This window comes from Rousettus aegyptiacus, unplaced genomic scaffold (assembly GCF_014176215.1).
Source record: "Rousettus aegyptiacus isolate mRouAeg1 unplaced genomic scaffold, mRouAeg1.p scaffold_m13_p_3, whole genome shotgun sequence".
In the NCBI taxonomy this organism is placed as follows: Eukaryota; Metazoa; Chordata; class Mammalia; order Chiroptera; family Pteropodidae; genus Rousettus; species Rousettus aegyptiacus.
Window position 1 is genome coordinate 136,322,286 of NW_023416306.1, and position 27,017 is coordinate 136,349,302.

General features: G+C 38.4%; 1 protein-coding gene across 9 annotated transcripts in view; it reads right to left on the reverse strand.

The window, feature by feature from the left end:
- The window catches only part of NIN (ninein), an 88,682-nt gene that overhangs the window by 18,914 nt on the left and 42,751 nt on the right, over positions 1 to 27,017 (reverse strand). For 8 of the 9 annotated variants that reach the window (XR_004956186.1, XM_016145801.2, XM_036238215.1 and 5 more), the window contains 17 exons: positions 26,355 to 26,394; positions 24,845 to 25,035; positions 20,925 to 21,071; positions 20,273 to 20,440; positions 19,622 to 19,758; positions 19,167 to 19,307; positions 18,741 to 18,915; positions 16,089 to 16,199; positions 15,615 to 15,704; positions 13,514 to 13,652; positions 11,206 to 11,327; positions 9,629 to 10,134; positions 6,385 to 8,529; positions 5,009 to 5,134; positions 4,833 to 4,902; positions 3,129 to 3,344; positions 393 to 506 (listed from right to left, as the gene is read on the reverse strand). Coding sequence is in view for 8 of the 9 variants with exons in the window: in XM_016145801.2 (XP_016001287.2) it covers positions 393 to 506; positions 3,129 to 3,344; positions 4,833 to 4,902; positions 5,009 to 5,134; positions 6,385 to 8,529; positions 9,629 to 10,134; positions 11,206 to 11,327; positions 13,514 to 13,652; positions 15,615 to 15,704; positions 16,089 to 16,199; positions 18,741 to 18,915; positions 19,167 to 19,307; positions 19,622 to 19,758; positions 20,273 to 20,440; positions 20,925 to 21,071; positions 24,845 to 25,035; positions 26,355 to 26,394 (4,638 nt within the window). In the remaining variant the exon portion in view is untranslated. The remainder of the gene's footprint in view (positions 1 to 392; positions 507 to 3,128; positions 3,345 to 4,832; positions 4,903 to 5,008; positions 5,135 to 6,384; positions 8,530 to 9,628; positions 10,135 to 11,205; positions 11,328 to 13,513; positions 13,653 to 15,614; positions 15,705 to 16,088; positions 16,200 to 18,740; positions 18,916 to 19,166; positions 19,308 to 19,621; positions 19,759 to 20,272; positions 20,441 to 20,924; positions 21,072 to 24,844; positions 25,036 to 26,354; positions 26,395 to 27,017) is intronic. The other variant, XM_016145809.2, reaches the window with a different exon arrangement.

Consider the following 27,017-nt stretch of genomic DNA (forward strand, 5'->3'; position numbering starts at 1 on the left):
TCTATTCTTTATTATCATTATGCTTTTATTGCCAACTTTCAACTTCCTATCTTAAATTCTTTTACATTTAGTATTGCTAATAGTATGACAAAATAGCCTTCAAGGGTTGAATCTTGTCTTCAATTGGCAACAAATTTGGCATACCTTACAAATCTAAACAAGTGAGAAGGATGTAGGAAATATATGTTAAAATACTTGGGCCTTGGTTTAATAAAAGACCTTTCTCCTTTGCCCATATAGACTTGTACTGCAAGTCCTCAACTTTACAAGGCAACAGGCTAGTTGACAAAAGTCAGTAAAAGGATATTTGATAGCCAGAAAAGCCAGACTATCAGGCACACATTGTCCTATGAGTCCCCTTCCCCTGAACTCTTCTTAAGCAGCAGTCTTACTTGTTTCATTTTCTCTAGTTCATCTTTGAGAAGAAGGTTTTCCTGTTCCACAATATGAGTCTGTATTTTAACTTCAGAAAGTTCTGCTTCCAGAGAAGACATTAAAGTGGAGGACTAGGAAAAAAAATGTAAAAGTCAAATAATATACATATTCATTTATCCTGGGGAAACTTACTGGGTTCACAAAAGACAGCATTAAGGACACACTAGTACAAATTCAATACCACACTGTTTCATGACCATGCTTATACTCAATGGAACTAAAACTATCTTTAGTAGACTTTCCATTTAAATAGCATAAATGTGATTTCTAGGGTAGTTTTTGCAGGTTTCTCCACTGTAAAGTTACTATCTTTCTCTTGGGGGACATACTTCGAGACTATGCAAATCATATTTCTCCTTAAACTTTTGCTTATTAATTTTAGTGTCTATCAATGTCTATAAAATTTATTACTCTAGAGTTTGCCTGATAATGACTTTCTATTTCCTTATTTCCTTCTACATTTATTAACTGAAATTCTACTGTAAGGAAGACAGTGTTTCTCCTCCATTTATTTACTTATTCGGTTTTTTATATCAGTATGGATCCATAGATATTTATTGTATTCTATATTTACTTTGTAACTTTTATGCTAGACTATGATTATTTAGTTGATGAAATTGTTCCAGCTTTGGCCATTAGGAGCTCCTTCAGTTTGCGACCTGTGTCCTTTCAACATGCCATCTCTTCTTGAGTACTTTTTTCTTTCTGGCACCATGAAATATTCCAGGCTCATCTTGAATTTTCCTTGTCCTAGCCTTAGAATCGTTCTTCCTAGGAGCCCTGGTTCCTTTTATAGTAGACAGAAACCAAGATCAGTGCACACCATCTACATATACACATCTGTATCTTTATTCATCCGTATATATACTAAGAAACATGAGTTTATACTAATATCTTGAATGCCAACCCAACATCAGAGGGTTCATATTAGCCTTCCCCACTTCTCTACTTACAACTTCCTTCTCCAATAGTGAGACACTCAGTTCTTATAGTCCACAATATGTTTACTTATTTGTTCAATTCTAGTATACACAAAGTAGTTTCAAAATTACTAACCTGTACCCCCATGAGAAACTCACTTACTGACTAGCCCTAGAATCAAGATAACTAATTTGCAAATGACTTAATTCTTCTTTATTGTGGTTATGTTATCCATTTATAATAGTTATGTTAATTGATTAGTTTGTGTTCCATTTTTGTATCCCCCCACATCTTGATTGGTTTTAATTGTGTGTTCATTTTGGGGGTATGTGAAGAGTATGTGAAACATTACTATGGCTCTAAGAATCAGAGCTATGTGAAGAGATATACTCAGGAGTGTCACTCCCTTCACGATCCCTTCTACCACGTTTCCATTCCTCTCTCCATCCCTTTTCTACCCACTCACTACAGGTAACCTTCTCTTTAGTTTCTGGCTTATCATTCCTCTATTTCTTTTACACAAATGAGCAGATATATGTGTATTTTCTAATGTCCCTTTCTTTCTTACATGGATAGAGGCATACTATAGACACTCTTAGATAATCTTTTGAGATTTTCTTTTATCACTTAACAGTATGTCCTGGAAATCATTTCATATCAATCGAGTTCTTTCTCATTCTTTTTATATCTTTTTTTTTTTTTAAAGCTTCATAGTGCTACTACATAGTGGGGCTATCCCCATCACATTTATCCAACCACTCTCTTTTGTATGAGCATCTAGGTTATTTCTAACATTTTACAATTACAAACAATGATGCAAGAATTTTCATATTTTTGAAAGTGTATCTTTAGGATAAACTCCTAGAAGTGGGATTGCTGGGACGAAAGGTAAATTCATATGTAATTTTGTTAGGTTCAGCCAAATTTCACTCAAGATAGATAATGAGTTTACATCCCCACCAGCAATGTATGAAAGTGCATTTCCCCAAAGCCCTGTCAACAAAATGTTGTCATATTTATAAATTATTGCCGATCTCATAGGATAGAAATAACATATTAGTGTTGTTTCTATTTGTATTTCTCTCATTAGGAGTGATTTTGAACATTTTTTTCATAGGTTTGAAGGCCATTTTAATCTTTTTTTTTTTTTGGTGGATTATTTGTTCATGTGTTTTCTCCATTTTGCTATCAGATTTTGGTCCTAAGTCCTTTGATTTTTTAAGAGTTTCTTATATAATAGGGATATTAGCCCTACATGATGTAAATATTTTCTCCCAGTTTGTAAATTGTTTTTTTGACTTTATTTTTTTTGCCATGAAAATTTTTTTAATTGAATTTTTTCTCTTTTTGCCTCTGGTTTATGAGTCATAGTTAGACAATCTTTCTCTCTATCAAAGCTAAAGATGAATTCATCCATGTTTTCTTCTAGGACTTGTATAGTTTTGTTTTTTATATTTAGCCTCGCAATCCATTTAGAATTTATCTTTACATATGGTATAAGACGTGGATCTAATGTAATCTATTTCCAGATGTCTACTCGGTTGTCCAGGCACCACTTATTAAAAAGTCCCATCTTTGCCCCAATGATTTGAGAGGCTATCTTTATTATTTAGAAAGTTTCCAGTTGTACTAGACTTTCTGTTCCACTTATCTGTCTATTCATGTGCTGGTACTATTCTAATTATTAAGACTTTATGTACGAAAAACTTAACATAAACATTTATTTCTTGGGATCGCCTCCAAAGAGGCTGTACGGTGGCTACAAACTGCACCTGCGCTTTGCAGTGCTCCAGTTCTTCTTTCAGGTTACACTTTTCTTCTTCCCATTCCTCAGATGTGCTGCGTCCTGGCTCTTGATCCTTCTGGCAGAGCACTTCTGCCAGACGTTGACTAAGTTCTTGCAGTTCTTTTTGATTTTGAGAGTTCTTTTGGCTAAGATCCATATTTTCCGAATCCAACTGTTGGTTTTTGGTTTTCAGTTCTGAAATCTAATTAAAATTGAAATAAGTTTTAAAAACTAGTTATCCTTACTTCTGCCAAAAAACAGATTTCGAGACTAATTGCTTTCCCCCTTATATGTAAAGTTACACACACACACACTAACGGAAATAATGCCTAGTAATTATTATAAATTACACAGTCAATGTGTATGAAGAAGTCCATTCCCACCCCACACTGGTAGCCACTGTTCACAGCTGGATACGTACGTATCCCTCCAGGTTATGTTCTATGCATACGCGAAACCCATATACACATTGAGATTTCTTTCTTCTTTACAACAAAAATGCGAATCATTTCAGATGTCTGGACAGTCTGCTTTTTTCACTTACAGTATCTAACAGACTCTTATCTTTCCAAGTCAGTGCATTTAGAAACCACCACATGCTATATTTTTTAGTAGCTATAGGGTATTCCATGTATCAAGATGTTCCATAATGTATTGAATCTAATTATAAAGAAACAAAACAGTCTTTTGGAAAATTCATTTACACATGGTAGCATTTTGTATTTAGGAATATTATTTTTAGAAGTGGGGCTGCAGGGTTAGAAGGTATGCATATACATTACTGTTTTGATAGATAGCCCCCAAATGTCTTCCTCACAGTGCTACCAATTCATAGTCCTATCAACAAGGTATGAGTACATTCATTTACTCACCCTTTTTTTTCTTTTAATACCACATGATATCAACCTTTAATTTTTGCTAATCTGACAGATGAAAAAAAAACTCATTTAATTTGCACTTTCCAAATAACTAATGAGGTTAACCATCTTTTTATTTGTTGTATTCTTTTTTCCTGTGACTTGACCATTCATATCAATTGTTAATTTTTCAACTGGCTTTTGCCATTTGTTTCCAAGTGTAGAAAATATATTTTGGATGTTAACACCTTGTCTCTTATAAGTATTCAAAGTATTCTTATCCCAAGACGTCCTTGTCTTTTGACTGTTTCAGACAGATTAAATGGCTTTCCCCTGCAAAACCGCATGTTGTGAGATTATATAAATTGGGAATTGAATGGCACAACTATCTGAATGAATAACAATTCTGTGAAAAGATATACCAATTAACTGGTATTCTATATCTGTGAATTCTGCCCTTAATTTTCTGCTTTCAATCATGGTGAGGAAAGAGGAAGAAGCTAATCATTGAAACTACTTGAGGGATAGAGCAAGTATTACACAAATTTGGTTTTAGAGGTATCATCTCCCCATTCCCCCTGATTGTAAAGCTTGCATTAAGCACTCGGAATCTAGAAATAATATATACATTACTATATCCACAAAAAAGTAGAAACCTAGTGTGGAATCAGCATGAGCTGAGTTTTCATTTTGAAACTCCAGATTTACAATCCTACTATCATTAGCTACATGTTATTCCAGTAGCATGCCCTGTAAATTTGTAAATTTCAAATTAAAAAAAAAAGAATTTCAGAATTAAAAGACACTGGGAAATATTAAGTATATCTCCTTACCTGTTTCTTTAAATTTTCAACCATCTTCTGAACTGCAGCTTTTTCCTGTTGTATAGTTTCTATTTTTTGCCTAAAGGGACAATGAAAATATACTTAGAATTTGGCTTTAAAAGTTCAGGTAAAATAGTTTTAGTTCTTGCAAAAATGCCTTAGGAAAATTTAAGTACATATCTTACCACATTTCTTCCTGAGATCCATTTAATTTCTCCAATTGCAGGTTAGAAATGCTATCTTCTTCATTTAAAGTAGTAATTTCATTTCTCAAAATAGAATTTTCCTCTTGAAGCTTCTCAGATTCATATCTGAAGTACAGAGATTTAAAAAAAAAATAGTTACAAGAAAGCAGTCATCTGGCATCTTTGGAAAATACTTTCTAGTATCTTCCAATGAAACAAGTATTGCATGCCAGTTAAAAAGAGAAGTCTAAATTAGTTGTCTCTTAGTACTTGGAAATCAAGCTATGACATATTGACTCATTTCTTTTGGGAAGCAAGAATTTCACTAAAAGACGTTAAGGGAAGTGTGGAGATAGGAATGGAGATGTGACACCCACTCTGGTGGCTGAATAATACTGTTTTGAGCAAATAATTTATCTAAGTCTCAAGTCCTACTTGCTTCAAATAGACAAGAGCGATATTACTAAATTGTATTAGCTTTAGTTTTAGGGCCCAGGGTACCTTAGAGAAAGAAAATTCATTACATAAATAAAAGGGCCACACTGAAATATACACAGTAATGTTTACTTTGATTTTTTCCATCTCACTTGTATGCTGACTTTTAGAACTAAAAATGGTCTGAAGTAAGAAGAGGAAAAACTCCATCCAGAATAAATTATTTTGTTTCATATCATTAAGATATTTCAGACATGATGTAATATTTTACAAGTTTTTTTTTTAACTGGATTTGCTAGAAGACTACTGTAATCATATTTTATAAAGACAAGTGAGCATTGGTTCAAGTATTTTCATTTTTGTCTTTATTTTTAAGCACACTTCTTAGGCTCTGACAGCTCCTCAATAAAATGGTATGTTCTAAGATAAATTTCCATTATCAGCATGTAGTTCGAGTGATATGAGGAAAAACTATAAGCCACAAAACACATTTGTCCTATATTAGTAAGAGTTTTCTACCAAGCAAGTTAATAATACACAAAAGGCATTCATTCTCATATAACATCTTTCATCAAAATGAGGAAAATACTAATAGCAAAAACAAAACAAAACAAAACAAAAAAAATCCTATCCAAATGTGCTAGAAAAGAGTCAAAGACCTGACATACGTTGATGATGCACATGGTTAAACAGCAAATACTCCCCGTTATGAACTTTCACATCCCAAATGACATTTAATTCCTACAGAGGAAGGGAATGCCTCCTAGGCAAGGTTATTCTATTTGTTAATACAATGCAGAAGCAGAAGGAAATCTAAAGTACTGCTCTCTTCTTGAAGACTAACAGGTTAGTTTCTCTAGGTACAGCAAGCAGCGGAAGTTAGATTTGGCCAGGTGCCCTGTGGGATTCTGTGAACTTTAGAATTTATATATATACATTACCTCAGAAGTTCAACTTTTTGCTGCATCTCACTGCATGTGATCTGCAAGTCATGCATCATTGCCTTCAGCTCTTCCTCCTTTCCTCCTTGAGAAGGTAAATCCTTTTGCTTAACTAAATTAGTGACTTTCTCCCTCAACTTTCTAGTCAGCTCCTGCAGCTTTTTTTTCTCCAGTGCTAACTCTGCTATCATGGCCTGACGCTGAAAATGTTTGTTCTGAAGGCCTAGGAGAGCAGTGTTTTCCTCCAGCATAATTTGGTTCTGTTCTCCAGGCTTTTCTTGATGTGTCCGGATTATTCTGCGTAACCAGGAGATTTCATGTGCTTTTACTTTTTCCAGCATCTGTGTGTTCTCCTGCTCAAGGTACTGGTTTTCTTGATAATGTTCTTCTATAATATGCTGTACATTCATAACCTTTGGCACACACTCTTCCAGTGTCTGATTTAGTTCAAGTACCTTTTCAGCAGGTTTGACGTCCAGGTTCTCTAAGTGGGCTTCCCATAATGAGAAGCAGTCACACTGTATCACTGCTCTTCCTTGCAGCTTCTCAATCTTGTCTTGAAGTCTCAAAACCAGAACATGCAATTCCTCGTTTTCTCTTTTGACCTCATCATAACTCTTTTCCAGGCTAAGAAATGTTTCGGTTACTTCTTCAACTTTCTTTAGCTCATCCTGTAATCTGAAAACTTCTGAAGTGAGTTCTTTGTTGTTTTCTAGTGCTTCATCGTAACGTGCCTCCACCACTCTCAGCTCTTCCTGGAGACAGTCATTTTCCCTATTGGCATCTTCATATAATAATTTATATTTGGGAGAAGGCTCAGGGATTCTCTCAAGTGCATTTAATTTCTTTTTTAGCACAGAAACGTCAAAAAGCAAGTCTCGTTTCTTTTCAGAAGCTCGATCACAGTCTGCACGTAAGATCTTTAGTTGTTCCTGAAGTTGACAGATCTGATTCTTTAGGTCCCAGGTTTCAGTCCTGGTCGCCTCACTATTTTCAAGCTCGGAAAAACTCTCCATAGATGCTTCAGAGTCCTCTATTTTGACTTCCTGTCTCTGACCAGAACTGGTCCCTGTACTTCCCAGATCCTGGGCCTCCTCGTCTTGCAGGTCACTTGGGACATGCCGCATGTTTACACCTTCTACTTGCTTCATTCGATTTTGCTGTAAAAATGGCTCCGTTTGTTCTACAGAATTTCTGAAAAATCCAGTAGCTGGCTCATCTAAACAGGAAGACATTACTGACCCTGGCTCTAATTTTTGCAGCCTTTGTTGCAATCTAGAAATTTCAGCAGCCATTTTCACATTTTCCTTCACTGCTCGTTCGTGAGCTCTCTGCAGGCTTAAGAGGACATCTCCATTCTCTTCCAACAGCTGCTCTCCTTGCTGCAGCAAGGACATGGCTCCACTCCCTTCTGCCTCCTCCCCTCCTATTTCCTGGCAGCCATTCTGAAGCCTAGAGGGAGAAGATGCCACTTGCTGCATTTCCTTGATTTTATTTTGAAGCCGGGAGATTTCCATGCTCATCTCAGCTCTGTCTCGATCTGCTTTCTCACAGGTCACTTTGTGGACACTCTCCATGACCAGAAGCTTGGACATCATTTCCTGCCTCTCCTGGTCACGTTCCATTTCTAGCCTTTCGAGATGCTGGTTGGCCAGCTGCTCTGAGATGCCTGCCTGGCACAGGACCTGCTCACGGTCCTTCAGCTCTCTTTCATGACTGCTTTTCAACTCAAGTATCTGGTTGGACAGTAGACTTTGCTGACTTTCAGACACATGTCTTAGATCTTCCAGGTCTTTGAGTAGCCGCTCTCTCTCAACAACCATGCTATCCAAATGTTCTTTGTACGTTTTCTCCAGCATTTCCCTCTCCTGGGTCAGGGCCAGAGAAGTCGCTTTCTCTCTTTGGAGAGTCTCTTTGAGCTGCTCCTGGGCTTCTGCACACTCCTGGGTGAGCTCGTCCTTCTCGAACTCCCACTGGGATCTCTCCTCGTGCTGCTGCTCCAGGAGCTCCCTCAGCTCTTGGCGGTAATGCCCCTCAAGGCTCTGCAGAGCATTTTCGCATCTCTCAGTGACTTTCTGACAATCAGCCTGAAACTGGGCTTCTATCTGATACGTTCTTCTATTACACTCAGTTTCCATTTTTTCCCTAAATGTGGTCAACATACAACATTACTAAAACTGCCATCAATCCCAGAAGCAAACAAAAAACATTTCCCATGCATAGAAGAAGCTGCCAAGCCAACAATTTAATACTTTCTAAAAATGATTTTCACTTAATCCCTATGTGATTCATTATTACTGAGAAGAGGTCTCATTTCTGAGAGCCAAGACTGGTAGACATAATTCATTTAAAAGACTTAGTACTTACCTCTCTCTGCATTTAGAAGGAAAATTTAGAAACCAAATTCTTTTGCATGCTCCTAGGTATATTTGGTTTTGGATTTTTTTAATTCAAGAACACAGTACATTGGTTAGACATTTATATAATTTATGAAATTATCCCACTGATTACTCTATCTTCCCTCTGGCTCTACACATAGCCACTACATTACTGCTGACTGCAATCCCTATACCATGCTCCCCATCCCTGTGACCATCTATCAACTACTAATTTGTACTTCTTTAACCAAAAACTTCAACTGATATTTCACATTAAATGACCAAATGCATATTGACACAACCCCCAACTTGGGAAAAATATAAAATTCTTTTAATTAAGTACACATTGGAGAACAGTCATCATATAAACCACACATATTAACAAATTCATTATGTTTTTGCTTCTTGTTTAATGAAGTAGCACTGAGTTCATCAGAGTATGAAGCGCCAAAGCCCTCAAATGTACCTGAGATTTTATATGAGTAAGGTAAGCACAAAGCAGTTTTATAACTCTGGGAGAAAATGTACCTTTGCCCAGAACCTAGCTTATAAATACATTTTCTTAAAAAACAACAGGACTGAAGTAGGAAGAAACCACATTTGTGAATCTCATTCTTATGTGTAAACTTAAAAGATACAAGTAAGATATAAGACATAATTTACTCTTTAAAAAAAAAAAGTTTCAATAACTACAAGATAGGCTTATGTCTGAACAATGGCAAAACATGTTTAAAAACTAAAAAAAGGATCTAATCAATCAATGGGCTACTGCGCCTTCCGATTTATCAGTCTCTTTAACTGACTGGAACTCTGAGTGTCCCCGCAGGACGGCACCGCAGGTGGCTCCATTTCCCCCATTTTCTTACCTGCCCTCCTGAAGTTCCCTTTGGTGTTGTTCCAAGAGCTGTTTTTGCAACTTCTCTTTCTCAAGAGTGTGCTTCTCCACCAGGCTTTTCAGCTGCTCCTGGTGAAGCTGCTCCAGTTCCTGAGTCAAGCCTCTCACCCTCTCTTCTGTCCAGGCGCCGTTCTGAGTAAGTCTTTCCCTCTCACGGTCAAAGCTTTCCTCCGCCTGCTTCAGCCTCTCCTTGAGCTCCATCTCATGTTCCATCCTCAGCTTCTCCTGAAGGAGAGCCTTCTCCTCATCCCACTTGGTCTGCAGTTGCCTTTGCTCCTCCTTGTGTCTGCAGGTAGTCATATGCTGTGCCTCCTTGAGTACTACTGCCTGGCCCTGAAGTTCTGCGATTTCCTTTGTAAGGTCACTTATTTGTTTCTCCAAAATGTGCACTTCATTCTCATACTTCTGCTTCATGTTCTCCTGCTCCTTTTCACAGGCGACCTTGGTTTCATCTAGCTGCTTTTCATAGTGGTGCACCTAAGGTCAGAGAGCCAAACCACCACAGTGTTACTCGACCTGAGGCCACAGAAGTGTGATGGGGAAGAAGTCCTTTTTTCCTACAAGATATTCCTCAGTTTTCCCATTTTGTTTTAAAGTAACAACTGGAAAACACATTAACTAAGATATAGTAAGTCAAGCACGGTTTGCTTTCCTTTATCTGAACTTAGCTGAATCTTATTAGTTTCTGAACAACTATTAAAACTGACCAGACTGTCACAGAGATACCGTTCGTCTCCCCAGGCATCCTCTCCAACTGCGAACTTAGGGTCTTAACAAACTTAATTAAATTCATGTGTTTACTGAACACCTATCAGGCCTCGTGGGGACACAAGGTGGTAAGGCATAGTCCCTGCCATTAAGGAGAAACCGGTCTTGACATGGTTATGGCAAATACAAACATGTATACTACGAGGCAGAATAAAAAATATAAAAGATATAGAAAAAAGAGCTACAATGTAACCAGGGGATTGAAAAGACAGAAAAATCACATTGGTCAGCAGAAATTCAGGAATTGGTTCATGCAAGAGGTAACATTTGATATGAACTCTGAAGGATAAGTAGACTTTCAAGAGGTAGAAAGAGGTAATAACATATAATACCATGAGCAAAAGAAGACAGTCTGATAAGAAACAGCAAACTACCTGGTTTGGCTAGAGGATAAGGTAACAGAGGAAGGGTAAAAGAGAAAAATAGAAAAATAAGTTGAAGTGACAAGGGAAAGGGTTTTGGAGGCCAAGATTCGGAACTTGTACCTTATGTAGGAATTAAAACTATATCAAAGAGTTTTTTTGCATTTTATTAATTTTTTTAACAATGTGGAAATAATGTAATGGCCTTCAGGTTCCAACGAGGATAAGGCCTTGTCTTTGGCCTATGAAACCATCCTAAGGAAGTGGGTTTCCAAGCAGCTGGTAAGACACAAGAGGAAACATACAGACAGACAGTGCTGTTTGTTCTATGAGAAAAAAAGAACTGAGAATGTCCTACATACAAAACCTTGTCAGACCTTAGAGAAATCAGAGAACAGGACTGATAAGAAGGACATACTTTATCTTCAAGCTCCAGTCTTAGGCGACACAAGTCCCTGTGATGATGTTCTTTCATCTGTTCGATGACCAGTTCCGCCTCGATGCTCATATTCAGTGGATTGCATTCTTCAGAACCAAGCCCTGAAAATACACAACATCTGTTGACCCTGACCTTTCAATAATACAACTGGCATCTGAAGAGGGGCATCAGTTTTACAAAGAAATAATTCGCAGCCTAAACTGCCACAGATGAGATCTACCAAGAAACAAATGAAGCCAAAAGTCGTCTCTTTGGTTTTCAAGCAGTAGGGAAAATAAGAAAAAATGAAGGTGAGCAGATTCTTTCATGGATGGCAGTAAACCAAACCTTGACTGAATCCATCTTTTTAAACAGTAGGTGGGTGGGTAGATATGGAAACCGTTGCTTAAACATGATCTCCTCCTAGTGAAAATTCTGTGGAGTGAGGAAGTTTGGTCAAACCAGCCAGCCTTCTATTCATCCAACAAATCCTGAGCAAGAAATTGGCAGAGGAGCAATGTGGCAGGAGAATGAATAACCAGCCTACTTCCTGATATGCCTTGAGGTGTTAATTTCATGGGTCAAGATATCCAACCCAGCACTCAACATTACCGAAGACTCAGTATTGTAAAATTAATTTCCTGTAGTTCAGGGGTAACTTAATCTTAAATTATCGGCTAAAATTTTTTAGATACCGATAAAGATTGACTGGGACTTCAAAATGAACATAATCTGTTGGGAGGCTCTACAGGAGAAGCTAAAGCTGATGGGAGGAGTTCTCACACTCTACATAATCATGAGAACCCCACAGGAAGAACTCTATGTTTATAATAAAGCTCTATGGTTCTAACTTCCCCTTCCCCTGACTTCTTTTTCCTTTATATAAATACTTCTCCCCCTTGGCACGCAGGCCATTGTATGCACGTGTCTCACCATGTCTGCATGCACTGGATTGCAACTCTTTCTTTTCCTTGAATAAATCCTTTTTGGTGATGAAACACTTAGCCGATATTATTTTTCAGTCGACAAAACAAGTAGGGCATAGGTTAGGAACACAGAAATAAACAGTTTGGGCAAAATTTTTCAACTCATCCATATGAGCTCACCTTTGCAACTGCCCATGATGATTGCTGGACACTGAAATGTAAAGTGTTAAGTTGGGGGCTGAGCTAGTACACAGACCAAATGATTATGTCTGTTACTATATAGAAATCTCTTAAGACAGGGGATGCAAACAATTTTTCATGTGGGGGTACACAGGCGGATGGAAGAAAGGGCACAAGTCTGGCATCTGAATTAGCAGTTTTGCTTTGAGCTCTTGCTTCATATGTCACTTGGGACATTCCTAACTGAGAAGTGACACTTGGGGTGTATACTAGCCCAAGTGCTGCATCATGTACCCATGAGGAGAACCCCCAATACTTGGTCATCTATGGAAAAGTTCAGAAAAGCTTTTGAAATGTATCGTATCATCACTTGGGCTCCATCCTTACACTACAGTAAGGCTATAGACTTAGAATCAGAAGGAAAGTCTTAAGGCTTCTTCTTGTCCCTGCCTCAATCCCTTATTTATTCTAAAATAAATAGTTGAGCAGAAGAATAAGCAACCCTTTCAAGAACCTGTACTCCTGCAACAAGCACCAGAAGACAAAACTATAAAAGGAGAATTTATTATGAGCCCAAATTCGAACTCAACACACTAGAGGAAAGAGGCAGGAGCCCAGGAGGGAGGAAGAGAGTTGACAAAGGATGCAGAAAGTTCCCCAACAACTCTGCCTTCCAACCTCGCCACTTAAAATCTTCCTTAAAGGCAGAGGCAACCAACACTTACTTATCTTACTTGTTATTTGCAGGAGCAGTGCAGACATGTAGCACAGACATCATAAGAAAACCAAATACTGTGGTTTCTGGCTAGCTTGTTCTCCAAAAATGTCATTGTGCCCGTTAGGCACTCTTCTAGAAAGGGAGGATTCAGCAGTAGCTCTGCTGAACTCTAACACTTTCAAGGCCTAGATTATCAGATTTGCGGCCAGTTTTTTGTTTTTTGTTTTTTTTTAAAGCAAATATCCTTGTGGTTTGATTGTTCCATTCGTTCGTTGATTCATATAAAACTCAGATGGAAATATTCTCTTAAAGACTTCAAGGACCAATGAAAAAAACAGACCACAAGTGAAATAGCTGAAGAAAATAGTATTGCCAGTCTTTTTTCTTTTTGGATGCCAAAGTTTTTCAATTTTACATTCAACCATGGTTCTAAAAAGAAAGTCAAAGGTAGAAACTCTGAAAAGACCGTGTCTGAACGGCTTGCCTTGGTCAGGCTCAAGGCCACCGCTGTTAACATCAAGGTCTTCCGACAGCGAGTTCTTCACGGGGTTTCTGAAAACTCTGCCTTGTGTACGATACTCTTCCAGCTCGGACTGGAGTTCATCCACTTGGTCTTGTAATACCTGCAGTTTAAAAACCAACACGAGTCTTGGGTGTGACACCAAAAGCACGAGCAACAAGATAAACTAGACATCATCGAAATTAAAATCTTTTGTGCTTCAAAGGATACCATCAAGAAAGTAAAGATAACCCACAGAATGGGAGAAAAGTTTTTGTGAATTATGTATCAGATAAGGCACTTGTAACTAGAAGATATAAAGATTATAACTCCAAGATAAAAAGACAAATAACCCTTTTAAATATTAGGCAAAGGATCTGAATTGACATTTCTCCAAAAAAGATATACCAATTAACAAATGAAAAGATACTGGACATCATTAGCCAGCCATTAGGGAAATGCAAATCAAATGAGATACCACCTCACACCTGCTAGGACGGCTAAAATAAAAAAGACAAACTATAAAATATTGGAAAGGGTGTGGAGAAATAGGAACTCTCACAGTGGTAGGAATGTAAAATGGTGCAAACCTCTTAGAAAAAGTCTGGCAATTCCTCAAAAAGTTAAACATACGGTGAGCATCTGACCCAGTAATTCCACTCCTAGGTATGCGCATGCATATGTCCATACAAAAACTTGCACACAAATGTTCACAGCAGCATTATTCATAACATTCAAAACAAATGTCCATCAACTAATGAATGAATAAATAAAATGTGGTATAGTTGTATAATGGAATATTATTCAGTAACTGAAAAAAATGAAGTACTGATATGTGCTATGACATGGATGGCCTTGAAAACATTATACTAAATTAAGGAAGCCAGTTACAAAGAACCATGTATTGTATAATTCCATCTATATAAAAATATAAAGAATAGACAAATCTATAGATTCGGAATGTAGATTATTAGTTGCCTAGGGCTGGAGTCATGGGAAAGAATACAGCTAAGTGGAGTGAGTTTCTTTTTCAGTGATTAAATGTTCTAAAACTGATTATGGTAATGGTTACACAGATCTGTGAATATCCTAAAAAAAAAAAAAATGAATTGAACACGTTAAATGGGTGAATTGTATAAGTATGAAAAGCTGTTTAAAAAAATAAATAAGTGGACGGATTTGGGGAATTTTTGGAGGGTAGAGCTGACAGATAATACTATGACATTATTATTAACTTTAAAGACATATAAAGAAAATGCATCTACTTGATAAGAGCTGAACTTAATTGCAAAAGTGGCATAAATGTTTCATTTCTTTACTCAAAATGTGCATATATATTTCTTGGGAAGGCACACTATGAGCAACCCCATAGAGGGTGATATTTTCCTCATTTCTGCACAAATACCATGTTCATCTAAAGCAGTTAGAACTCAGTTATACTTACCTTGTTAAAATAAACAAGTATTTGTGGGTTAAGGGAAAAAATTCAAACTCCCAAGCTTAGGAGAGTTACTTTTTTAAAAAAATCAAAGATTGCTATTATTTATATAAGCACTTTTTGTCTCTTCTGGTAGGAATTTGTAATGTTTTATTAGCTAAAGATTTGTGTGGTTTCTGCTTCATTTGCATTTCGTAAATGAAGTAATGTATTCAGGAAAAAAACAACCCACGAGACAAAAGCAAATTATATCAGATTAGGTCTGTAATAATCAAGCAGGAAAGGCTAATTTTGAAATAAGCACATCAGAATGAAACAATATTTTCCTCTAAGCACTAGTGATTTCTGACCTAGATGAGATTTAAATGCAGTTTGTGTGGTTTCCTAATATTTTAGGATTATTATATTAAGAGCCAAAATTTGGGTTGAGTGCTTCCTATGTCCCAGGCTCTGCTCTAAGCACTCCACATATACTCACTCACTGAATCCTCACAACAACGCTATTATTTTTACCATCTTATAGATGAAGAATTGGTGCCCACAGATTAAGTGACTTAATCCTGGTTACACAGCCAGTTGATGTTAATGGCGAAGCAGGATTTGAAGCCAGGCGCCCCCCCACTTACTCAGTCCTCTTCAGTCACTCACCCTGCACTGCTGCTCATATTCGCTTCTCATCTGTGCCAGCCTCTCTTCTTGCAGAAAGAATTCAGCACTGCTGGGATCGAGGTCACCAAACTAGAAAAGTAAAAGAGAAACGCTGTCATTTTTCCCAAGGGTCCTTCTTTGACCTCTAACATACCAAAGGCCCCAGTTTCTGGTATTCATCCAGTCTCCTGAGTATGACAAGAATGTGACATTTAAGCAGAAACACTACCAACTGGATGATGGGAAGAACATACTAGAGTGATGTGTTCAACGAAGGCCGGGATCATTTCTCAGTGCCAGGCAACGTTTCCCTCACATCCAACCTCTTAAATTACATCCCCGCAAAAATTACTGCTTCCTTTAGCCACCTAAATCATGTCCAAAGAGACATTTTCTTGGTGTCATTGCTTCTGCTCTTTCGAGTAAACTATACTTCGGGCTGCATATCAGGAAATCAAATCTAAACGGATTTACCTTTTCTGCTAACACATTTTCCAAATTTTGCTGAAGTTTGTTTGTCATATTTTCATACTCTGCCAACTTCTCGGCATTTTCCAGCAGCTCGTTTTCTAGACGACTGTTTTCCTGAAGAAATTTGGGGAAATTAAATAGGCACAGATGAAAGAAATAAGCAAATGGTTGTACCATTTTATACGAGGCATAAATCAGTGCTCTAGATTGGGAAAATCTGTTTAATCTGAAAGTTTCAGATTAGACAAAAGTAAATATAAAAGAAAACTGACAATTCATCTTATAACCCAGAAGTCGGCCTCCTCCTTATTTCTGATCTTATAGAACTGAGCTCTCCCATATGTTGCCACTAGTAGTCACATGTGGATATTAAGCACTTGAAATACGCACAGCATAAATTGAGACGCGCTGGAAGTATAAAATGCCAGATTTCTAAGAATTAGTACGAAAATACAAAATAGCTCAATAATACTTTTTTGTGTATGATTACATGTCATTGTTAATGTTTTTAGATACTGGATTAAATAAAATGTTTTAAAATTAATTTCACTTGCTTCTTTCTACCTTTTAATGTGGCTATTTGAAAATTTTAAATTACATATATGGCTCGCATTATATTTCTATTGGACAGCACTGCATTAGAAAATTCGATGACACAAAAAAACTTTCTCAACATAATGTCAAATGAAAGAAAACTGGCTACTGAATATATGGTTCAGATCACAGCAAAAGAGAAGTCAGAAAAACTATAAAATGTAGAATAAATCTAAAATAACTTTTCATTTAGTAATGTTACAGCTTAATTTATATTTAATTTACAATTTTATTTTGGTTTAAAGATGTAAAAACTACACATAGAGTTTTTATAATTGGTATATTTAAATTACTATAATAACACCTCAACTGATGTCCACAAAATATGTTTTTTTTTCTGTATACATAATACTTATTAAATTTCTACCTACATTTGTTAAAAATGTGCCATCTGACATATTTTCTATTCCAATGTTAAAGGCTGATTGGAAGAATATTATTTTCAAAGCATATTTTGCCAAAAGAATATAGAGCCAATACATGTTAATACATTCTATTTCACACCCTCACACAGCAATATGGAGTAAAAAAGAATGTGCTTGAAGCATTTTAAAAAAATACGACCTTCCCCCAAAATGCCAATTCTACAACTCTAACCTTTCAAAGTATGTCTAAATTTAGATGTCAAAACAATGGGGAGCAATATTGGTGTATCGGGCCTGAGCTGGTGCTCTAGACACGAACTCTGCTCCTGACCACAGGGCACACACAGTCAGACTGTGGGGGAAACAGGAACAGATACGATTATCTATGACACCATAGAAAATATGCTACCTCTGGCAAGAAAAGAATAAGTGAAACAGGAACAAAGAAGTAATTTAGCCTGCAGTGTTGAAGAAAGCAATGAAGGAGCATTAAAGCCCACTGAGGGACTGTGAGAGCTGATGGCAAGTGCAGCGGGGTTGGAGACTTGACACTGGAGGTTGCCGGCAGTTCCTGAGTTTAGAAAGGTATGAGGACAAGGGCCGTTTCAGGGGCCTTCAGTGCTACCACACTGCACTTTTACAATGGGTAACAGCATGACCGTAAGTGTCCTTTAGTAAGGTGACTCTGGTGGCTAGGGAGGTTGGATAGCTAGAAGAAAGGCTGCACATTAAGTCCATTGAGAAACTGTGATGAATTCTGAATCTATTCAGAGCCTGTGGAAATGAAGAGGAAGTGGATAAATCTGAGAGGCATTTCAGAACATCAAGAGGACTTTTAAAGACTGATGAGTGAGGAAGACTGAGGATTTTAGCTTCTGTGACTTAACAGCACATGGTGATGAGACTGATTAGGGAGAAAATTCAGGAGAGGAAGTAGTTTGATTGTTAGGAAGTGAGAATTTTGCTCAGTTTTTGATGTGTGGAGTTTTGGGAACCTTTCACAATCTCAACAACAGTGAATATTCCATATGTACCTATTACTTTCCAGACACTGTATATGTAGCATTTTATTTAATCCCTATATCTATACTATGGGGTAGTTATTATAGTAGTGCCCATTTTGCACATTAGGAAACAGGTTTGGGTACCTTGATCAAGGTTTTCCAGTAAGCAGTGGTATCCAGATTGGAATCAAGCAGTGTGAGTCCAGAACCCTCTGCCCCCCATCTCTAGACTACACTGTACCGTATTATCTGGTGTCATAGTCCAGTAAAGAGAAGGATCACTTCCTTTATGAGGCACAGGAAAGGAGAGGAGGATATTTAAAGGAAAAGGCACATTTGGAAGCAGAGAAGCAAAGTGGAGACTAGGTCATTTGCTAACAGTAAGGAGTGCAAGGAGGGCAGGGAAGGGAGAGGGCATCAACCAAGTGCCAAACAGCCCTAAGGACCCAGTGCAACTTCAGGAGGGAAGAACAAGATACGGTAATCAACGCTGTTTGCAAACCAGAAGTCTGGATATCCCTGAACTCTAGATTCCAGCAGGGGCTCTGCCATGTCAGGGTCATGACTCAACTGGGCAAACTTACAGGAATCCTTGGACTGGGCTCTGTGCAGACCTTCCCTATTAAAGAGCTGTGGTTTTCCATGTGGTATCCCCACCAGGACACAGACCACAGAACTAATAGGATGATTACCTTTAAAGAGAGGGCAAGGCGGTCCCGGATATAGTTCTCTTCTGTTTTTGCCTTTTCAACTTCCTGCTCAAGTTCCAATCGCTGCTTGCCCACCTGTTGCATGATCTGCTCTCTCTCCTTTCGGAGCTCATGTTTTAAGGCTGCTATGCGCTCCTTGTACTCTTCATCCAGTTTCCTGTGAGGATGAAAGACCAACAAGCTGCTGTCAGATCCTGCAGAGATCCCTCTGTGGATCCACCAAAAATGGAAACACAGAGGCAGAGATGGGAAACAATTTGAGAAGGTATCTAGTGTAGTCTGCTTTCCTTTAGGCTTAACCACACTTAAGTCACTCCAGCCAAGTGAGGCCAAGCAGGCAGGCCGGCTGAGCCCCACTACCTTGGGCCAGGTGGGAGGAAAGGTGGGACTTGGTCCTACCAGTCGCACCTGAGGTTGTACTCGTTCCGCCGCTCTATGGCCGCGTGGTGATCATCCACCTCTGAGGCCATTAGAGACTTAAGCTTCTCAGCTTTGTCCAGATCTGACCGTAGCTTCTCTTTTTCTCTGACCACCTGATCGACTCGCTCTCTAGAATCAGAAATAAACCAAGTTAATGGGAAACTGTTTCTAAGCAACGAGTAGGCCCCCAAAAGCTCTCAACTGGCTTGCTTCGATACAAACATAAAACCAAGACAACCAAAACCCTTCCAAAACAAAAGGCATTCATTCCACAGCTCCCTTCAAAAACCTACATGCAAATCTAAGCTCTTATCTTATTTTCACAATAGAAAGATGATAGCCATATTTGCATACAGAATAAAAATGTATATCACAGGCATCTGGATGACTTGCCGGACAAGTAGAAAAGGAAATGGAGCAGGTGAACCTTCCCCTCAACTCACAGTAAATGCCGGATCTCGGCTTTAAAGCTGGCCAGTGCCGCCTGGTGAATGCCATTCTTGGTAACCAAAAGTTCATTTTCAAGAGCCAGCGTCAATTCTGTCAAGTTGACGTTTCCATCAAGACTAAAATCCAAGGCCTATAAATCAAAACGAGTTCAAGACAATCACAAGTTCTATACTCTGAAAGCAGAAAATGTGAGTTAATGAACTTAGAGAACTGAATTTATATTCTAGAAGATGAGTGATTACATTTTTTTAGTGATTGCTAAGGAACAGCCTTCAATCCAGAACGTAAGTTTTCTTTAAGAAAACCATAAGATGGTTATTTGCCTGTTTTTTTTTTTTTTTTTTTTTTTCTTAATGCTATCTGGCACTTTATAAATAAATGCAATGGTATGATTCTAATCTTTACCAGCCGGAGACCAGTTAAGAGCATCTCCCTTGTCAATAATTCAGGGATTAAAAAAATGGAAAGTAGTTAGCAACTGACTCCTGATTAAAGGGAGTAGGAAAAGCTACCTCTTATCTCTGAGATATTGTGATTAGAAGAATTAAGGAGAAATCAAATCAAGTCATGGTCTCCAAAAAAACTGGATTTTCTCCTCAACCCTTCCCCAATTCCTCATTTTTCTCCCACGTGAGCTGCCACACCTTCAGGATCTCCTGGCTGTTCTCAATGCCCTCTTCCTGCCAGGTGTCAAGTATTCTCTCCACTGATGCGTAGCCCATCCCATCATCCAGGCAGGAGAAGACCCGAAAGCCAATGGTACCCGTCTTCGCAGATGGGGTTGTAGTACGTCGACCGCTCTCATCAAAAGACTGGAAGAAGAAAGAAATTTGAGCAAGCTCAGGCATTTCGACAAGATTTTGGTCAAGACTAAAATTAGTCTGTCTCGACCACAAGGAGCAGAAGGCATGTTTCCCTAATTTACGCTGCTAGAAAAAAGTCATGTAGCCCCTTTGATCCCCTTTCCCCAAGTGAGTCAAGAATGCAAAGCTTATCAAGAACAGCTGGTCTGGTAGAGAGTTCACTGACATAAACGAGACGTGTCTCTACCTAACACCAGGTTTCTTCTTCTGATGGCGTTAAGGAGCAGTCAGTGGTCTCCCCACTCTGTAATTTATGGTCATTCCTGGAAACCCAACTTTCCCTTCCCAATGGTTTAGTCTGTCTGTCTTATTCTTCTCTTGCTTCACTCTTTGTCCTTAGTATTTTCCTTCAGACAACAGATTAAGTCATTGGAAATTACTCCATAGGCTTAACTTCTACTCACAAAGAAATCACTTCCTGTGTATTTCTTACCTGCATGGAGAGGTGCCTTTTCAATTGTCTATATGGAGTAGATGCTGATGGTGTAAGGGATTTTCCATTTTTGAACAAGCCATAGAAAAAATCTTCTACACTCATTGTACCATCAGGATCAAGATTATGGAAGACTTCCTCGAGCATCTAGAGAAGGGTAATCATATATTTAAAATATTTCACTCAAAAATGCAGAAGGCCCAAAGTACACATCTGGCCGATAGAAATTGACACCACAGTTGATCCCAAAAATATAACATGACCCTTTATTCTCATTCCACTGAATGAATTTATTTTCCTTTCCAGTAACATGTCTTTCCACTTCACACATACTAAACAAAAGTCCATTTCAACAGCTTCATGATCTTTAAACATTAATCTAGCAATTAACTGTTTTTCTCTTTTACTCACTCTCTTAGAACAGGTAATCTTTAACATTACCATACTTTATCATCACAAATTAAGACATTACTAAAAAAATATAAACATATAGTTTCTGATGTTGTAACAGTAAAAATTAGTTGGACATTTATTGAGCTAGTATACTGTGATGACTCCATATGATATTGCACTTATATTGAATTTTTGAAATTAGTATGTCAGCACAGCAGAATTTGGTCTGGGACAGACTGCAATGATGTAAGAGTTTGGGTCTGAAACCTGTGACTTGGGATTTGGACTGTTACTTGGAACAATATTGTTGTGTTTTGTGTTTCTATTTTAATGCTTTAGTGTAGGAGAAATGAAGACTGGATATGAAGGATTTTGTGAATGTACAATAGAAGGATTCCAGGAGAGGTAAAGAGAAGGGAACTTTGCCTGGCTATTTTGTACCCTCTGACAGTAATCAACGTATAACTGGGGAAGGGGAGACTGGACTACAGTCCCTTCTAGAGGCTTGCCTAGGAGATGGTTTGTTCCCTAGCACAACAGAGGAATGGGCAGGAGAATAAAGCAGATGAATCACTAACACTACAAAACGGGGAAGGCAAAGACCTCTTTCCTCCTGGCAGTCAGATCCCTCTTTTATTTGGAGGGCTAACATTTTTCTATAGAGGCATGATTCCAATGTACCAAACAAAAATCAGATGAGGACCTTGTTAAAATGCAGACTCTGAAACAGTTAAATCTAGGGGTGGGGCCTGAGATTCTGCATTTCTAACAAGCTCTCAGGTGATGCCCATGCTGCTAAGTAATAAGGAAACAAATTTACTCTTGCTGCCTTAGAGCCTACAGTTAATTGGGTCCATTGTAACAAAGGCCTCTTGGTAATACATCTTCAAATTTTCAATATTCATTTCATAAGTCTGGACTATTGCTAGGATTCGAGTCATCTCAGAATTGTTGATTTTATTCCTCATGTAAGTGCTTGAGGCATTTGTTTTATCTCAAATGCTTTTTTTATTTAAAAAAATCATATCTAATAGGAAACATCTGTTTCTATTCTTATTTTTATACCACTTCCTCTGGAGAGGAGGCTAAAACAAGAAAACTATTCTAAAGAGTGGAAATCTTTGGCAGAAGCAAGAGTTCCTAATAGAGAATTGTGTGATGAAACCAATGAAAGATTCTGGGCAAGATTCTGAGGTTGCTAAGATCCCTTAGCTTCTTGGTCTCACTCTTTTCAACCATAAGAACACTTTCGTAGAGGACTAGGCTTTCAGGATCATCAAACCAGAAGTCACAATAAAAGCCAGGTATGCTGACTGAAGTTAACAAGCATATTTTGACTCTAACCTTAGCTCTACACCATTTGGCTTGGTGACCCCGGACAAACTGATGCATAACTTCCAGACAGCCTAAATACCCATCACCTCATCTATTCAAAGTGGCAGAGCAAGTGAATGCTGCCAATTATTGCACATGGGGAAGTAGGCAAGTGGTGAATAAAAAGGATGTGGATTCAGAAGAAGGTAGATGAGAGCAGGGTTGGGCTGAAAGAACGTAAGTTAAATGGGCAACTGGGGAGCCACACCCCTTGCAGCCTTGCAGGGGCCTAATCTAGAACCCAGAGGACATTCTTACTCCTCACAATACATTAGCCAGGTCTTTCGACGGTTGATTCCCTAGTGTGTAAGTTGCAAAACGATGCACCAGAACAGGCACCACGAACCCAAATAGCCAGAGAGGCCAGGCAGGTGATATAAATAAATGGGGCAGGATCGTCTTGAGACATTAGAAAGTAATGTCATTTAAAGCTGGGAACTGCATGTCCTGTCCAAGGAGCTAGGCGCTTCTCACTGCCAGCAAAATGGAGCCAAATCTTCTGATCTTTAGAAAAATCTCCTGGTATTAAAAAGTGCAGCAAAAAGCTCAATTTTTAAACGTTGGGCAGGCCACATAAAATAGCCTTTGGGCTACATTTGGCAGCTGGGGACAGTGTGTCATCCCTGCCCTATAGATGTTTTCGTGTCTGGAAAGCAGAGTACTAGCTATAGCCCCTTCCTGGTAATGGCAACAAGCAGCAGTGATCTCTGTAAAATAAGGGGCCGACTAAATCTAAAATTGCTTTCGGTTGTAAAATTCTAAGGTTTCAAAGTATATGTTGATGAGATCATCTTGAACTTTTAACTGCTCTGTGGTCTAGTGCTAGTAATACTAAGTGCTATAGTATTTCACGATTTGGGGGTGGGGCGGAAATACTAAGTAAATGCAATATTTAATAAGCAACCTTTTACTCATCCTCAGAGCAGAGGAAAACAACTAAATATGCTAATTCTTTTCCCAGATTCTGAAAACTGTACCACAAAAGATGCAATTCCCTGCATATGGCTACAGTTTATTCCAAAGGCTGTTCTTAGATAAATAATCCAAGTTTGTGCAATATTTCTTGGCAAAAACCACCCAAGGTTCTACATACTGCACTGGTTTATAATTTAGAATGATGTATTTAATTTTATGACTCAAAAACCACCACTGAAAAGTAAATTACCACGGAGCCATTAAAAAGGTAATCAAAGGGTATATAGTGGTCACATATACAAGGAAGAAAGGGGTGGTGGGGGTGAGCTTTTCTGCAAGCCAGGCTACTTAGAAACTTCTAATGATAAATCTCTTTCTGACTTAGGAAAACAATACTGCCTATTCCCTGAACAAACAGATAGCATGTTTTCAAATATTGCAATCAAAGATTCCCAAAGCTACAACTATAGCTGTAACCTCTAAATCCCTCCAATTCTTATTTTCAGCTCTTTGAAAGACATATCTTGGAATTATTTACATTTTTATGTTTTATGATTACTCATGTTCCCAGTTCTACCTGTTCCCCTCTTAATTTTTCAGATCACATAAAGGTCAGAATCTTACCAAGCAAGAGTTTTTTGGGAGCTCCTTCACAACACTTCTGCATACCTTTAAAACCACCAGCCTACCCTCTTCATTTCCTCATGACCAAAATATTGAAATGGCTCCTAACCAGAGGCTCTCTTTACACCAATATGTCCCACAAAAGAAGCCCAGATCATCCTCGGCAAGTCAGTTTTTCCTACACATTACTTAGTCTGCTGAAAAACCTACTCATCAGCCCAGCCTTCAAAATATTCCCTCGACTCAAATGTTTAATCCTTCCTGTATGCCTTTCTCACATTCACATCTGTGCATGCCACGTCTACAAATTTATCTGACATTATGGCTGCACTGAGCTAGTGTCTGATGATAATGTGGCGTAAAGTGTTTAGCACACTGAGGAGCACACGGTATGGACTCCGTAAGTGTCAGCTACTGCAAATATTTATTTCCTAGAGCACAACATGAGCTCCTGAAAGACAATCTTTGTGGCTGACTTCCTAGGGAAACGAAAGAGAATGGAGTCTCTATAACACACTGCAGGAAGCCGAAAAAGATGGCTGTCCCTAACCTGGGTCCAGTTTATCTTTCATCATGATTAGTATTCCTGAATAAAAACATAATGCAAGGCTTACCTCTCCATCGACATTCTGCAAACCATACTGCTCGCAGATGGAGACCAGCTTCTTTCGGTTAAGGTGACCATCACGGGTAATCCCCAAATCTTCACAAACCTCCTGCAGTTTCTCTTCTATCCAGTCTTGGGGAGGGGAAGACCCACTTTGGGAGGCATTCAAGTCATCTGGGTTCCAAAATCTTAACTGGCCTGAAATAAAAGCTTATAATGTGTTGTCTCCAAACAGATTGCAGAGAGATACCTATTCTCAAAGAAAATTGTGCTTTCTGAAAGCAAATACTGTAAGACAAAGACTATACATGTTGATTCCACTTTTTGATTTGATTCTGAAGTTCAAATGAAATGGAACCATTGGTCCTTTGGCCGCTACTAGTGCAGACAGGCACTTTTTGTTCATTGGCAGTCATACCCGTGTAAGAAATACCTCCTGCTCAATGATGCCAAGGTTCTAGTCCTGTTTTATTCCAAGTGAAAACATGCACAGGTTTAGGCTTTTGTGCGATCAGAAGAGAAGGCTAGCCGAGAGGCGTTCCAAAGAGCTTTATACACCCTGCCCCAGCTAGAGCTACCAGACTGTATTATCTCCATTTTCTTTCCATCTAAACACTAGGACTGCTTTTATTGAGAGTTTCATGATAAATATCATAAAATAATCATAAAAGTCCCAAGACTAACCTGTTCCCAAATCTTTGCACATACGACTATTCTGATGGGCAAACAATCCAATGTGAAAGAGTAAATGGTTGCAAGCTGCGAGTTACTAATTAGCTTTCTATTAAGAATAAGTTCTTTTTGAAAACGTAAGGATCAAACTACATATTTAAAACTACACATCAAAATTTATTTGTCTTGTATTAAAAGTTCTCAGTTCTAGTTAAATTCTCCACTCACCTATTAGAGATTCTGTAAAGTCTTTATATAAACATGAGATAATTACTGGCACAATTTTGTTTGGATGGAAGAACATTGGAGGGTTAGGAAGAGCATTTAGTACTACCCCTGTTATTTATCAAAGAAATTAAGCCCATTACTACTGTGTCTTTGCAGGTTGGAGACCTAGAGAACATGTAATTAAGTGTACTTAAGTACAGTTAACCCAGGGTGGGCTGTGAAGCCAGCTGAGGTTCTGTCAGTTGAACAACAGTGCCATCTGCTGGCCAAAAGATCAACGTGTTTTGATGCTTAAATACATCTAAAAATCTGTCAAGAGATAGGTCACTATTTAATTTAGGACTGTTCGCAGATTAATTTTAAAGTCTATACAAGAAAGTAATTAACCCATAAGTGAAATTCTACACCTTAGTTCCCATATCTTGCATGTTAAATGTTAGGATTTCAAAACTACAAGCTATCAATTGGGAATTAATTTTTAAAATTTGCTTAAAAGTGACTTCCCAGCGGGCATGCATGACAGAAAGGCTTAGAGAAGCAGGAAGGCAGGTGTGGAAAGTGCCCTGTGAACGGCAGCACTTGCTCCCAGGCAGGCCCGACACGCACTCAGTTCCTACCTTCTGCTTCATACTCCTCACTGTGTTGCATCTTCCAGGGCTAGAGAAGGCAAGAGAAAAAGGTTACTGTGCTTTAGAGCTTATTCAGTTTTTTCAAGACCAGATCACTCTCTGGCTCTGAAATCATCATCTGAGTGAATCACATGAGGCAGAACCCTCTAGTGCTTTCTCCTCAGTCAACTAGCCAATTGAGAGGAGACTCCTAAGAAACACCACAGAACCTTCTGGAGTGTTTCACCAAGGATTGGAGGTCACTTACTCATCAGCAACACCAATCACCACCAACAGAATTAAGCCAGAGCCAAATATTCAGAATACATTAACCAACAAGGGTTCATAGGCATGCATTTACAAATTTATTCTTCAATAAATGTTTACTGGGTGCCAAGTATTATGCTACATCTTTGGAATACAACTATAAACAAGACAAACATTTTTTGCCTCGAGAGCTTTACACCTTAATGAAGATGTACAGGCAAAAGAAAACCGGAAGTACGATATTAAAATATATATTAAGTGCTACAATGGGGAAGTTCAAGGTGTTATGAGGATATCTAAATGGGCTCCTCCAGACTTGGGAGATCAGAGCAGACTTTCTGAAAGACTGTCTAAACCGAGAACTGAAGGATGAGCAAGAGATAGTTAAGTGAAAACAAAGGAGAA